Here is a 15,265-nt window from a genome sequence, read left to right as displayed (position 1 = left end):
CGCTACTTTAAAATCCGGTCAAGAAAAAGCCCCGGTCCCAGGGCCGCAGCCCTTTTTATACCCCTTCATTAATGAGCTCATGCATAAACATAACCTATATATCTACAAAATACATATATAGAATCTACCAGCATCTAAATTAAGGAATCTAAGTAAAGATTTAAGGAAATACCCTTAGACTAAATATAAGCTCAGCCGAGCATCTAAATTAGGGAATCTAAGTAAAGACTTCAGGAATTTCCCCTATACTAAATATACACTCGAAACATCCAAAATGAAGCTAAATATACTTTCCAAGCAAAGCTAAATAAAGACTCCAAGTGACCCCCTAAAATGATTCTGTGAATTTCTCTAAACTAAATATATACAATGCTATCTCTCTGAGAAGAAGGTCAAATGGGCCCTAAAAATACACACACACATGTACAGGTTGCCTAGAGTTCAGGCTCCTGTACACAGCCTCCCTATACACTAGTACCATTCCTAATTAGTTACGGCTACTTGACCAAGTGTCTAGGTTTCCCCCAGACCCAAACTGGACAGAACCGACCAATTTAACACCCTTTAATGAACATTTGACTCGGGTAATAAAATAATAATCTAGACACTATGGAACTAATTTCTTACTGCTTACCACCAAATGAATGAACGTAACAAATTTGTCAAAATGCATGGAATATGTATAAAAAAATATAGCATTCATGTTCAAGTATTTTGTCCGGTCTTTGCACCTCACAGTACGTAATGCAGATATGATTATTGCTATACATATATATATATATATTATAATTATAATGGACAAATCTCAGTTCATGGGACATTACGTACAGTTTATTACGATGATAAACACTTCAATTTGCATTGGATCGTTCGATATAAAAACATCGGCTATACTTACCCATATGTAAATCCATGCTTTATTGGGAAAACTCGCCGTTTTAATTATATATGACTTAAAGCCATGATGAAAAAAAATAATAAATGATAAAAAATATTTGAATATCATTTCAATTTATAATAAGATACTCGTCAGGTTGAGCATCACTATTGACACAGCCCCTGTACATTCAATAGTAACTTGAAATTGTGTAAATAAAAATGTATTTATTTAATTTTCTTGATAATAATTAATCATATTAATAGTTGCTGGTAGCAGTGGACCAATTCAGTAATTGCACATGGACTTTTTGTTCAAACCTGCCAGTGACTATATATGTTTAATATATGATAATCAAACTTTTGCTGTAAATGTTGGTGTAAAATATTATTTGCGTGTATCAGGTGTGTGAGGTTATTCCCATATGAGTTATGTTCCACTACGTGTGTTATGAATTGTTTCGCATTATTTTTTATTTATATATTTATGTCAAATTAGTTTCATTGTTTTTTTTTCGCATTCGCCACTGTTGGAGAAAACTTATATAGGCTTTTGCCTGTTGTTTAATGCAGTTGAACGTTAGAAATATCTGTCAAACTAAAATTTCATGAAATGAAATGCAATCCATTTGCATGTATATATTCTTATATTCCTATTTACATCTTTGTAGGATCCAAGTCCATGGACAGTTGGTGATTGTATTTGACACTATTCCATCGTTTTTTTTTTATCCCAATAACACGTATTCTAGAAGGTAAATACACACTGTTTACGCTATATTCACAGCGTTATTGACATCTTTTTAAAACGAAATGATCAAGACAAATGTGGTCAACTCAAAGCACACAAAACGATATAATCACTGTATAAATTAAAAATGCAATTAATTGTCATTTAGCAGATGATGATAGTATCCTTTTTGCTATTAATGGAATATTCTTAACAGGATTCTAGAAATATATCTTTATAATCATGGTGCATGTAATGGATTGTAGCATCTGTCTTACATGCTAAATCGAATATAAAATGCTCCTAATAAGTCTTTTCTAGTTGGTATGTATGCATTCAACACACACGTATCAAATTGAAGTGATTTCCTTGATATGTTTTTTTCTCATTTTGTTTAATACTTTGTATTTGATATTGTAGAGTTATCTGCCTTTGTTTTTTAAAACATAAGGCGCGATACTTACTTTCATATTTGTTCACAGACAACTACGCGAGTTTGCTTACAATGTATATCTACTCACAAGGATAAAATATAACACCAGTTGAGATACAAACCATACATACAATATGTTATCCATGTGTATTATTCTATATCCATATTAATATTTTTGTAGGATCCAAGTCTATGGACAAGTTGGTGATTGTATTGGACACGTAGTACCGGGTCTTACTCTATCCAAATTGCATGTGCTCTAGAAGGTTACGCCTTACACTGTCTACACTATTTATCTACGCTAATTTCATATGTCATAAAATGATGAACATACCGTAAAGTATGTGGGTACCAACGCATGTTATACAGATTGTTGAAAATACATAATCCATTGAATTTAAAGCTGTTTTTAATTCCAGATCATACCTGCATCTACTTAGATTTAATGCATAGTTCTTGGAGTATTCTCTCATCACTTCATTTTTTAAGTTTTATTATCTTTACGTGTAAATAATTCGTTATAGCCTCTGTGCTTATAAGTTTTATCGGGCGTATCTTCAAGTCTATTCTAGCATGCTTGTATCTATACCCGCAGGACGTATCAAACATAAGTAGGTTTTTGCGTTTGCATTTACGTTTCTCATTTTGTTAAGTATTTTATTATTCCCATATTATATAAGTGGATTTTCTGCCCTTGCTTGCAGTTATTTGATATTTTGATTAACTTTATAACATCAAGACCAGATATTGTGCGTCGGTAAGGTAAAGTACATGTATAGGTTTTTTGTGTCTTTTTCATTCAAAGAGACAGATTTTGGAAAATGTGAAAAAACACTAGTTTCTGTCCTTACAGTTATAATTTACCATCGTTGGTCCCATATTTTACTATTTTATAATAAGTATCAAAACAAAACATACCTAAGTTTGATTCAACTTCTCTGACTCAATGTTGTACACTTATTTTTAGTGTAAAATGAATGAAAATATGTGGCAAATCAATGATTACGGCTGCTTCCTGATATCACAACCATGATTATTTTTTTTATTGGCATATTGATATGGATACTTCATCAGTGACATCATTCAACGTACGTACGTAATCATTCATTTTGCTTTTTTATATATGGGGAATAATGCAGTATTGGTGAACTTTCACATGTTCATGTTTTTTCCTAAATGAACGAGCTACCAAAGATTGTTCAAATGAATGGATTGATCCTAATTTCAAGGTCAAGGGATAAAATACTGCTTATTTATCTAAAAGACTTCTTGTCAATAATTTCATCCTGGACCATGCGACCCGATGTAGCTATATGGATGAAGGATTTGGAAGTTTGTCCAAGTAGAAAAAAAAATCTCGACCGGTAAATCAATATAACATAGTTAAAGTAGGCTGATGATTTCCCTATCCAATATACTAAGAGGCCAAGTAGAAACATGTATTATCTCAAGCATTGTTAACCATTACTGCGAATTTGAACAGCTTCAAAGTTGTTTTTTTAAATTGACATGGTCTTAAATCTCTTAATAGGATTAATATGCTTAGGTTAATAAAATTTCTGTTTTCCTGATCACAAACTCATGACTGAAGTAATTGTGATACATCGGACGTGTGTAAATAAGTAAGGTAATAGTCTGTCGCAAGAGTTTTCTCCTTCACTGCAAACTTCGCTAACATCAACAATCGATGTGATTTGTTCAGATGCACGCTATACCAAATATTGTAATTTACTGTTATCTTTATGGAGTTTGTTCTCTATCTCGCATCCGACGGGGCTCGAAGGGAATATTCGAATCTATTGATGCGAGTTAAAAAGTGTGTTGTGTTATAATAGTTCAAAGGAATATTAACACACGTGGAGCTAGAAAAACCGTGAGAAACCATATTGAGAACTACGTAGGATTAAATCGTTTAAATATGTGACCGATATTGGAATGGTCTTGTTTCAGCGAACAATTACTAATTTTTTACGCCAGTTTTCACTGACCAAAATCAATATTATTTGGACTTTTCCGGTGATGGATGGGAAAGCGTGTCAGTTTTGTTATTTTGGGGAGGAGCCCTTATATTACGTAATTTGGACTGTTCTTTTGAAGAAAAATGCGATGCTATTATTTTGTGTTAGCCTGCATTCTTCATTATCAATGTTACACGGATTCCTGGTTTATGTCTTTGTTTGTTTCCACTAGGTCTTGCATTCCAGACTGGTTTAATGTAAGGTTAATTTGATATCGAGTGACAGTTTTAATTGCATATACATTTTTGTGTTAGTTTTTACAGGGTTTGTTTGTGTCATGTTGGACTTCAAATATTCCCAGGACAAGCACTTATTATGGCGTATATCACTCACTGTGAACTTATATTTTAGTCAAAGAAAAACCGCTTTCTTAGTTTTAAACAGAAAAAGTGAAGAAAAAAAGAAACATGATCGGTAAACTGTTAGTCTTCGTTTTTATGTCTATATAATCTTCTTATCAACACAATTTGTCACAATTGCGGAATACTATCGTACATTCTTTTAATTTTTCAGATCCGACACCATGGTTGGAGTTATGGTAGCCTGTAGATAGTGAACAAGTGTGTCGTATTGTAACTTTCAAACTACTCATGTAGGAGGTGGTATTCGCTAATGATTTAGTGACGTGTATTTTCTCAACTTGTGTATGTATGTACTAGCAATTTCTTATGTTTATTATTAGGTCCCCCCCCCCCCCCCCCCCCCCCCCCCCCCCCCCCCCCCCCCCACTGTTAAAGGGACTAAACTACGTTTAAAAAAATCATGTCATAAAAAAGTTAAAATGAATTATAGAACTAAAAGGAATTTGTAAATTACTTGTGTTACTTATGTTGTTAATTATCATATTTTTAAAAGTTTGTATAACAAATTTTGTTCAAAATAAGGAGAAAAAACTGAAAATAAATATGGAACGGGACCTAGTCTCAACTATATCAGAATTATTATCTTTTCCGGCGGAGTGGTAAAACAAACCTCTATGGTGCATGGCGCTCGACGCTGCGGTAGTGGGACCAATTCAAACATTCCGATCGAAGGAATTCGTCAGTCCTATGGACATATATGCTATCCGACTGGAAAACACAACTTTATCGACTACAGGTTCCTGTATTACTGCAAAGTTAATCGTAATAGACGTTGAAACCGTATCAAAAAGTTTTGTGAAAGTTTCTTAAGTGTAAATAAATCCTTTACTGTACTAGGTTTTTGTTAGCTATAAAGAAGGTTTTTCTATTGATATTATATGGTTTTATACATTTTTGTTACTTACTTCTTACCATTTTTTTATTTTCATTTGTCATGATATTATGTACTATTCCGCTAAATCTGCCAATATTATAAGGCTTTAAAATAATGGGCCTAATATATAGACTTTATGATAAGGAAAAATGTGGAAAATACTAATAATATAGGCATGTTTAGCGGACTAAGTAAGTACGTGTATTTCTTTTTCAATTATATCAATATTTGACATTCCATATTAACATTTTATATCCTTAGTTATAATGGTCGATCCAGTCTAATGGGCATTCCCTATACTATCTCTAGTTATAGTCTTGTATCCGCTATAAATGGACATTCCTTATATAGCCAATTGCGATAATATTTATCCGTCTAAAGGAAATTCCCTATATATCCTTAGTTATAGTGTCTATCCGTCTAATGGACATTCCCGTATATATTACCTAGTTATAGTCCTCTATCCGTCTAATGGACATTTCTCCTGGATATCACAAGTTATATAACTTTTTTTTCCATATGATTTACTAAAAAAACTCAGCCTAACTATATATATCTAAATTTGTATGTGTATTTGTATGTATTCAAAGCAAAAATATACCTTACATATACATTGTAGACCTATGCTTTATGTTGCTTTATAATGTACATGTACACCTGTATTCATGTATAATATATACAAAATGTACATAATTAACGGGGTGAAAAATACAGATTATACCTCCCACTTCTTGTCTTATTTCCATCAAATACTCTAAGGCTTCATAGAAACTATGCTGTTTTATTTTGGCAATGTAAATACAGGGGCGTAGGAAGCGGGGGGTGGGACGTGGGGTCGGGGTTTGGAGGGGGTTCTAGGGACACATTTGCCTACCGTTTTTCCCAGGGGACGGGGGCAAACATTTCTTGTTGCCCCCCCCCCCCATTTTTCGCCGAATGAAAATGTTCTAATAAATTGCACATTTGAAAGGAAAGATAAATTAAGGGTCTCCTCCTGCACGATTTTCGTGAAAACTTAGACTAAAAATGTCATTCCATGCGGGATCATACGTTTCTATCTTTAAAATGTCTCTTATTAAAGGATTTCAATCTGTTTATATGACTTAGCTCAAGACATTTTAATTCATTTTGATTTGGTGTTAAACTAACCCAATTGTACCGATGGTGTTGAAGCCAGTATGTTCCGATCGAGCATAAGTTGCTTAAGATATGGACGACGTTCCTCTATTACCAATTCTTAATGCAGGTAACTTTAAATAAAGAAAAAAAATATTATGTTAAGAACGCTTTAAAATCATTTAAAATACATCGTTTTAAAAAATCTCTATCACAGCCATTTCTTAATCGTAATTATTTTTACCCGGGGGAGAGACCCTCGGACCCCCTCAAACACCCAGATTCTCGCGGCTTCGGCGCTCGCAAATTCATCAAAATGCATCGTTAAACTCATCTTAGCCGATACTAAATCGTCATATGTTTTTTTCAGTAGGAGATTGTCGGCCCCAAACACCAAAATATCGCACTTTGGCGCTGCATGGCAATTTTCGTATTCATTAGATTCCGTTTATCGAACGCCACTGTCTATAAATGTATACAAGGATTCTACCTTAACGATATATGAAAAAAAGTTTATAAAGTATACTAAAATTTTAATTCGTTTTTTCATTACCATTAATCATTTTAATGTTCTTAATCATCATGCACAGATTTCATTAATTTTAATGATTTTAATTATTGTTAAACCAGTGATTAAGACAATCAAAAGAAAATTAAAAATTATCAATTTTTTAATTCATTTTAAAATATCATCAATCAAATTATTAAAACCTCATTAAGTTATTTTTCGTTAATATGATATTTTAATAGCATTAAAGATGATCTTTTGTGAAAAGATTAAGAAACAATTAATGTTCTTATTCATGCATGTTTTTCATGGAATTTTAATGAGATTTTAATGCAAGAAAATTAATGGTATTTTCATGACAATTTAATAGCCATTCTATACAGTAGTGTATCTTGTTCAGATATAGATTACATTTATCTTTATGTATAAGGATTATTGCCACCAAGTTCCATTGAAATCTCTCTAGTAATTACTATAATATATGTTAGGGGAATCTGAATATAAAATCTGATAAAGATCTGATCCCTTTGGTACTTTCTGAGAAACATACGTAACAAGAATTTTGGATGGAAGGTTGGACCACAGCAAAATGTGATTTGAATAGCACGCCATCTGTCAATATTGACATAATTTCCGTATTTTCAAAATTTAAGCATATTCAGTTTGGTTACCACATCAATTGTAGCTGCAATAATACACAACCAAAGCAATTTCTTGTTAACAGCAATGCTGCATCAATGATTGGAATTGTTTACCAAATGACATGAAGAAAATTCAAAGCTATCCAAACTTTAAACGAAATCTTGTCCAGTACTGTATATCACTATCCTAGAACAGTATTGTATTTTTATTGTGATGGCTAATCATTTTTCTATCTGAGTTTCTTATTTGAATTCCTTATAATATTATGCATAGTTATTTTAGACTATGCTATATAAGCATGTAACTATGTCTTTTAAAGTTATATGTGCCGTAACTGGGCGATAATTTTGACATGCTATTTTTTCATCATTAATTTATTAAAAACCATAAGGTTTGATGAATAAAGCTGTAAAAATCATTCAAATGGCTTCATATGACTTATAAACGTTAGTTATAACACGGAATTTTTGAACTGTAAAATTGTAGTCTTTATGCCTTAAATATGTTTAAATGTAAACATACCTGCAGAAGTCACTTTACAATTACTAAAAACATTGTAAAAATGTGTAATGAAATTGTAGACCACAATTTGGCTTCATGGTCTCGCCGTATGTACTCATTTCACTTCACTATTGATGTAAATAAATGATTTTTGGCAGTACTTTAATCATTTTCAGCTCTTATTTGTACATGTAAAATTAAAACCTATGCATTGAAAGCACTGTAATTTTCAAAAAGTTGGTAATTTTTGGTGCTGAATAACATATAAAAAGCTCATCTTGATTCGTGAGTATGAAAAATACGGCACATATAACTTTAATGACGTATTAACTATGCATGAGATTTATGCATCCTGTGATAATTTTAAGTATATTTTCTGTGATATTTTTTGTGATTATTTATAAATTTGCTTAATTTGTCTGCTATTTTAACTAACAAATGATATTGTGTTTTACTAACAGGAGGACCACATGGTAGATAAGCCTTTGGCTTAACATGTTAATCCATCCTCAATAAATAAAGTTTATTATCATTATAGTATTATTATTACAACCATCATACCAGTATTGTATCAATAATGTACTCGATACTTGAAATTCAACAATTCATTCATTAAACAGGTTTGAAAATTTGACAGATTTGGGGCCAAAAAGTGCACAAACCATACATAGATGGCAAGTTGAATATATAGGATCTTACATGAGTGTTCATTTCATATATTTTATGAAACAAGTCTAACAAGTTTTTATTTTTGCTAGCCTTGGCGAACACAAATTATAACTTCGAGACAAGTTTCATAAAATCTCATATGAAATGAACACAAATTTAAGATGCTTTTTATCACATAACAACCAACACCTGCATAACAAACAATTTCACGTCAAAATGTATTCCGAAAATCCAGCAGAGGCTGCCATTTTGTCCAGCCGTCCCCATAATCCAGACGTCACGTTATTTTTCCTGACGTCATTTTATTGTTTCTGTTTGACGTCACAATGAATTTCTAGCCAATGAAAAATCGCCCTAGGTCATATTGCAGTAGTGACATACGCAAAAATATTACACGGGCGAAATCACTGGATATCAGGCGGATTATGGGATAAAATTATACATAGCCCAGCAAATGATACCCCTGTGGAGAGGGGCAGTTGAAAAAGATCAAAGAATCTCTTGATACACATACATATAGCCAAAAGATGTATTTTAATGTGTATCATTTACTGAGTTAGGGACCAAGAGGAACGGCCCTTAGCTATTTATTTACAATGTCATACTTTTCACAGTTATTAAGTAACAAAATAAAACAGCTGAAAATCAACCATTACTATATACCCCATTTTCATATTGACAACCAATACTGAAACATAAACTATGAAATTTCAGAAAGTGAATTCTAGTACATACACGTACTTGTCTTCTTAATGAATAGTGGCCATGCATTGGGATCATCAATAATAAATTAGATTAACACAACTATTAACCAAGAAACTGTATTTACAAGAAGGTCCATTCTGAATGTTACAACATACCGTATTCGACCCAATAAGCGCCCAGGGCGTTTAAAAAATTGAAAAAGTGCTTATAAGACGAAATCATTGCAAATCTATACAGTTTGTGGTCTTTATTTATGCATGGGCAATTGAAATCATGGCCTAAAAATGGGGAGGGGCGCTTATAGGGACATGGGCGCTTATTGGGTCGGATACGGTAACCCTTGACCGCGATTACCAATTGAATTTTGAACTTACCACTTGACTGTTCATTGGTTGGGATGTAGGAGATGGAAACCCAACTGTGCTGTCAAAGGAAACAGCTTCATTCGTCACTTGATTTTCTAGGATAAATTGGTCTGAAGTGGAATGCTGATTTCCAAAGTCTGTCATGTGTTCGTGTCTTGTGCTTCGACATGGCTACAATAAATAAATACAATAAATTAAACTCAAAACAGTTTTCATAAACACAAAAACAAAACAAAACTTTATAAAACACGATGCCACACTAGATGATTATCAGTGACCTTATAGGGTAAGCAATATTATATAGTGTCTTTAGAATTATGTCAAATGTTTTGCTCAACTAAGTGATCTCAAGATAAAATATTTTCACTTTTCGGAAAGCTATCACTAAAACTAATACTATTATTATCATGTTTCCCTTGTTTTGAACGGGAGATTTATGCAATAAAAATGATGCTTTGTTTGGATTTCCAGATGAAAAATGAAGAACTCCTTTAACAATAAGATGCTGAGCAACTTTTAACTGGTAATACTGTGAAATCATTTATTTTAGTTGAGCTCAATTTTCGTGGGTTGTAAAATTTTACTGTTTTGTTAGCACTTAAATTTGTGGAAAAAATTAAACCTTGCATAAATATATTCTACAGTTGAAAAAAATAGCCAAATTGACCCCTTTTGACCCAGCCCCTCAGGCCCCCTGGGGGTCAGCCCCATCATTTGTTCAATTTTGAAACCCCACCCTATAAGGATGCTACCATTGCATTATGAGTGCTATCCCATGTTTAGCTTCAGAGAAGAAGTCGTTTATATGGAAATAGCCAAACTGACCCCTTTTTGACCCTGCCCCTCAGACCCCGTGCGGTCAGCCCCATCATTTATACAATTTGAATCCCCAACCTATAATAATGCTACCATTGCATTATGAGTGCTTACCCATGCTTAGTTTCAGAGAAGAAGTTGTTTACATTTGTATATGGAAATAGCCAAATTGACCTTTTTGACTCCTGCCTCTCAGGCCCCGTGGGGCTGCAGCCCCATCATTTGTTCAATTTTCAGTCAATGACCCATAAGGATACGACCAGTCAAATTTTGTTGAATTCCGACCAGCGGTTATGGAGAAGAAGTCAATTGTTGATAGACGGACAGACGACAGACCACAGACAATGGACCCCGGACAACAGACCCTGGACGCCGGACGCCACGGTATCGCATTAGCTAAAAACAGTCATTGCTGACACCTAGTTGTACGTACTATATGATCATTGGAGCGCAACAAAGCTTTGTATCTACGTACAAACCTACTTATCAAAATTAAATAGAAGGCGGAGGTTTCCAACGTCCTGTAGGTATTTCATAATGGTAAGATGTATCGGCAGAGGGATCAAAGGTGGATACCGAAGTATTCCAACAGCGCTCCATAGACGGTGCAGAAATACAAGTATGAAGAAGGATGGAGCATCAACATCAAAAAGATTCTGTGAATTTGTGGGTATTTATTAGTTTACATGTTTCGGATGGCTAGGCCAACCGTCATCAGAACAACCGTTGGCCTAGCCATCCGAAACATGTAAAATAATAAATACCGGTACCCACAAATTCATCGAAACCTTTGGTGTTGATGTTTCATCCTTCTTCATACTTGTAAACCTGCTTATTAACAAGATAAGAGGCCTAATGGGCTTGTATCGCTTACCTATTCTAGGCCAAGAACACAAGTACAAACTTGAAGGCTTTTGATTTGAACTTAACCTACCCGGTATATATACTCATTCCTACAGAAGGATCTTAAAGAATTTGAAACACAGGCCCCTGGGGAGTATCCAAAATTGTATGGTTCCCCTTAACTCAAGAATGCTCCAGACCTTATTGGAATTAACAAAATCCCTTCATTCATTTTCTGTCTGATATTGAGAAGTTGATCTCTCACTGTTTGTTATATATCTTAATTATTATTTACCAGTATTTAATTTCATTGTGTACAATTAAGTAGATTTCATAATCAGCACAATTCAATAGATTTTATTATCAGTACACTTTGTTTAATATATTAAAAGACATTTTGGTGTGCAATTAATAATAGATTGGTCTAAGACTCAAAGCAGTCTGAAAATTGTATAAACTTGAGCCATATAGTTTAAAAGTCTTAAACATAAATATACTTTTACACTGAAAAAGGAATCCATAGTTGCATTAATACTGATTTAAATTATTTCTTGAGCTTTTACTTATTCTGAACTTACCTGGGGATTTCTCTCCATCTGAGACACATGCAGCATATGACTATGGTATGAAGCCTGTAGATTTTGTTGCCTCTGATGTTGGCAAGTGGCATTTTGTTGCCCTTGTTGGTATTTCCTCCTATCATTTATTGCTGCCCTGATTACATTTGATGCCATATTTTCTTTGCATTTTTTGTTCTGTTCTACAGCAAAAAATTGGATAATTGGATGAATTGCTAAAAGGCCTGTAAATCCTATTTTTTTCTCTGTTGTTTGAACCGGCATGAGAGCACTTTTCTTTTGTTGTAGCACACATTCTGTAAGAGAGTCTAGAGGATTTGTTTCTATTCCGATGTCGCTCCCAAGTTTGTAAATGTTTGAAATATGCTGTTTTGCTTCCTCTGCATTTCCAAATCTTGTTAGAAATATCAGCTCTTCCACTATACTTTTGAGTTCCGTATTAGCCATGAAGTGTTCTGTGATATAAACCAATATCTTCATACATCTAGTTGCCATGTCCTCAGTTTTTCTGAACAGGTTTATATCTACGGAAATATCATCATACAGATATATCCTTGCATCTGGTTCGTTGATGCCCATGGCCCTGTCTTTCAACCACGGAATAAACTTGTCACTCGCCACCTCATAATCTTCTTTGGAATATATAACTACCACATCAACAATATCCAGAAACACAGGAATTGCGTCTGGGACTACATCACTCTCCAGCACAGACTCCTGTGAGTTGCATTGATGTTCTGACACATTTTGTGTAGAAGTAGATCCACCCCCTTGACTTGGAAAAGTCTTGGGCCTTGCTCCTTTATCCTCATATTGCTTGCTTGCCATACTTTAACTGATTTGGTATTCACCTCTTTGGTGTTATCTGTTTTTCTCTGGGTTACCAAGGTCTTGCTCCTGCTTCATTTGTACGCTTGCATTTGGCTTGCCATAATCTAAGTCTGAAACAAAATATTAATTATAAAATGAAAAAGTTTTGAAAAAGATTAAAAATTATCTTAAAGATTCTCCACCACCGACAAGTAGTATTTTTCTCAATAAAAAACAGGAGCAAATTAATATTTTTCTACTGTTACAAAAGTTACTTATTTTACACCATTACCACCATTGAAAAGTTTGAGCTTCTAATTTTACTTCAAGGATAAAAATATCACCAATAATTAGTTGCGAATTAAAATGCAAAAAAAAATCTGTGGCACTATGTCCTTTATGGAATGAAGTACTGATTGCACATGCATCCGAAGCAAAATATTTGATTTTTATTTGTTTTCCTACTTCATTTGAATATCTGACTTTCTGATTGGCAGATAATTTTTCTTCATGATCATATACTTTGAAGAAAAAATCTGAGAATGGCGCGAAAACCCGACGTTATCATGACGTCACAATAGAGACGTCGACGTTGCGTATTGATTTATAACAAATAATCCATTAAAAAATCAATGGAATCGTACGTTTAAACATATTTTATATTATCAAATAATCTGAAAAACTTTGTGAGAATCAGCTACGCGGATTCACTCAGTTTGCAAACAAAATTTCTTTCATAACCCGATGAAGAAAAAAAATAGTGACATCAATGCTTAAATGAATCACCAGGTATTTCATATTGTGCAGTTTTTCATTTACCATTTTTTCATGAAGTGAAAGTATAGAAGTGTTCTACGTTCTAAATATTTGAGCTACAATGATTGATTAAGAGAGACATTGTAAGTACACAATAACACATCTTAAATATTCCAGGGGTTACTATCACTGACATTATATCCACCCTTGGACTATCTTATAGTAATACTTAAGTATATGTAGGGCTGTGATTGATTATTATAACATATAAGTATTGAGGATGACAATAATCTGGAAGCCAATTAATATTGGGATGATGATGGGCGCATTCTGAGTAAATTCATTAGTACCTTAGACATTGGTAAAGATAGTCACAAATGATATATACCAACAAATTAATGGTGCATTGTCAACCTACAAAATTTACCATTAGCAACTTTTTTGTAGAGTGATTGTCAGGACTAGAACCGTCAGTGTTCAGTATAACATACATTTGTAAATTAAGAATATGTAGCGGGATTTGACTGGGTCAATCATCTGTGACCAGGTAGCTCAGTCGGTAGAGCACTCGGCTAGTGTTCGGAGGGTCCTGAGTTCGAATCCCGGTCTGGCCGCTACATTTTTTTCGCTCCTGTTACAGAATTGGCGTCCATCTAAATAAGGCATGGTGGTGGTGTTTGGAAGGGTCTCTTAAGTCTTTGAGGGCGAGACTTTGGGAAAAGAGGGGCAGTGTAAAGTAGGATTGTTAAAAACTCGACGTCTACAGCTAGAATAACATCCCCTACTAACATCCAGGTATGTGTCAAAGCCGTGTTTGATCGGAATAATTTTTGACAAGACATAATCGATGGTCGGTCGTGCCTGATTTGGTTTCCCACACCTTTATAGAGGGACCTTGCAGTAGCGGAAAAGTCAGTCAGAAGGTGATATCTTTTCCGCTACAACAGTAGCTACTCTGTCGGTAGAGGACTCGGCTAGTGTTCGGAGGGTCCCGGGTTCGAATCCTGGTCTGGCCGCTACATTTTCTCCTCTCCTGTTACAAATGTATTATAGCAACCTAAACATGTTGATGTTGTGGCAGCAGTTTTTCTTATATTTGACCATAAATCGATAATCTTAAAAAGTTTTAAAATGTTCTGTTGATTCCCACAATTAGCAGTTGTCTGTTTGTCATTTTTGTTTCTCAATAATGCACCATAGGCAAATCCCATCATAGGTACAAATGTACATGTATACTAAAGTCAGGTCAAAGATCAGAGTAGTCTACATTGTAACGTTAGTGGTTCTAATGGTACCAACAAGCTATTTTTCTGGACAAACCCAATATCAGTTCACAATGGAGTCACATAGCTGTCTACTTTCGTTTTCAATCTAGGCCTTAACTGTTAAAAGTCATTTCATGTAAAAACACAACTAAACTATTCGTGAAAAATAAATTACCATTGAATTATGTGAATGACAGCCATTTGAAAACGTCTTATTTGCTCAGCTGCCGTCATAAACTTCAAACTTGGTAGGCCTATGTGATCTTCGTCCTCGCGATCGCGGTCCTTTCAACAGTTTTCACAGTTGGTTGAAATGCTAAAAATAGAATATGGGAATCCCGGCGCCCCGCGCAATGGCGGAGTTTCAACCCGCGCACATCTATTGGGACTTCCTAATG

General features: G+C 34.1%; 2 protein-coding genes across 3 annotated transcripts in view; one reads left to right on the top strand and one right to left on the bottom strand.

Moving 5' to 3' along the window:
* Positions 1 to 15,265, top strand: part of LOC138335926 (vezatin-like) — a 77,688-nt gene that overhangs the window by 35,535 nt on the left and 26,888 nt on the right. The gene's annotated exons all lie outside the window — the stretch shown is intronic.
* On the bottom strand, positions 8,926 to 15,201 carry LOC138335928 (uncharacterized). The gene is made up of 3 exons (XM_069285122.1): positions 15,043 to 15,201; positions 12,037 to 12,977; positions 8,926 to 9,970 (listed from the first exon to the last, which is right to left on the bottom strand). Exons 2-3 carry the CDS (start codon positions 12,862 to 12,864, stop codon positions 9,785 to 9,787), a joined length of 1,014 nt encoding a protein of 337 aa, XP_069141223.1. The 5' UTR covers positions 12,865 to 12,977; positions 15,043 to 15,201; the 3' UTR covers positions 8,926 to 9,784.

The sequence above is a fragment of the Argopecten irradians genome, chromosome 12, assembly GCF_041381155.1.
Source record: "Argopecten irradians isolate NY chromosome 12, Ai_NY, whole genome shotgun sequence".
Lineage (NCBI taxonomy): Eukaryota > Metazoa > Mollusca > Bivalvia > Pectinida > Pectinidae > Argopecten > Argopecten irradians.
Note: the sequence above shows the minus strand (reverse complement) of the source record. Positions and strands in the feature narration are given on the sequence as shown.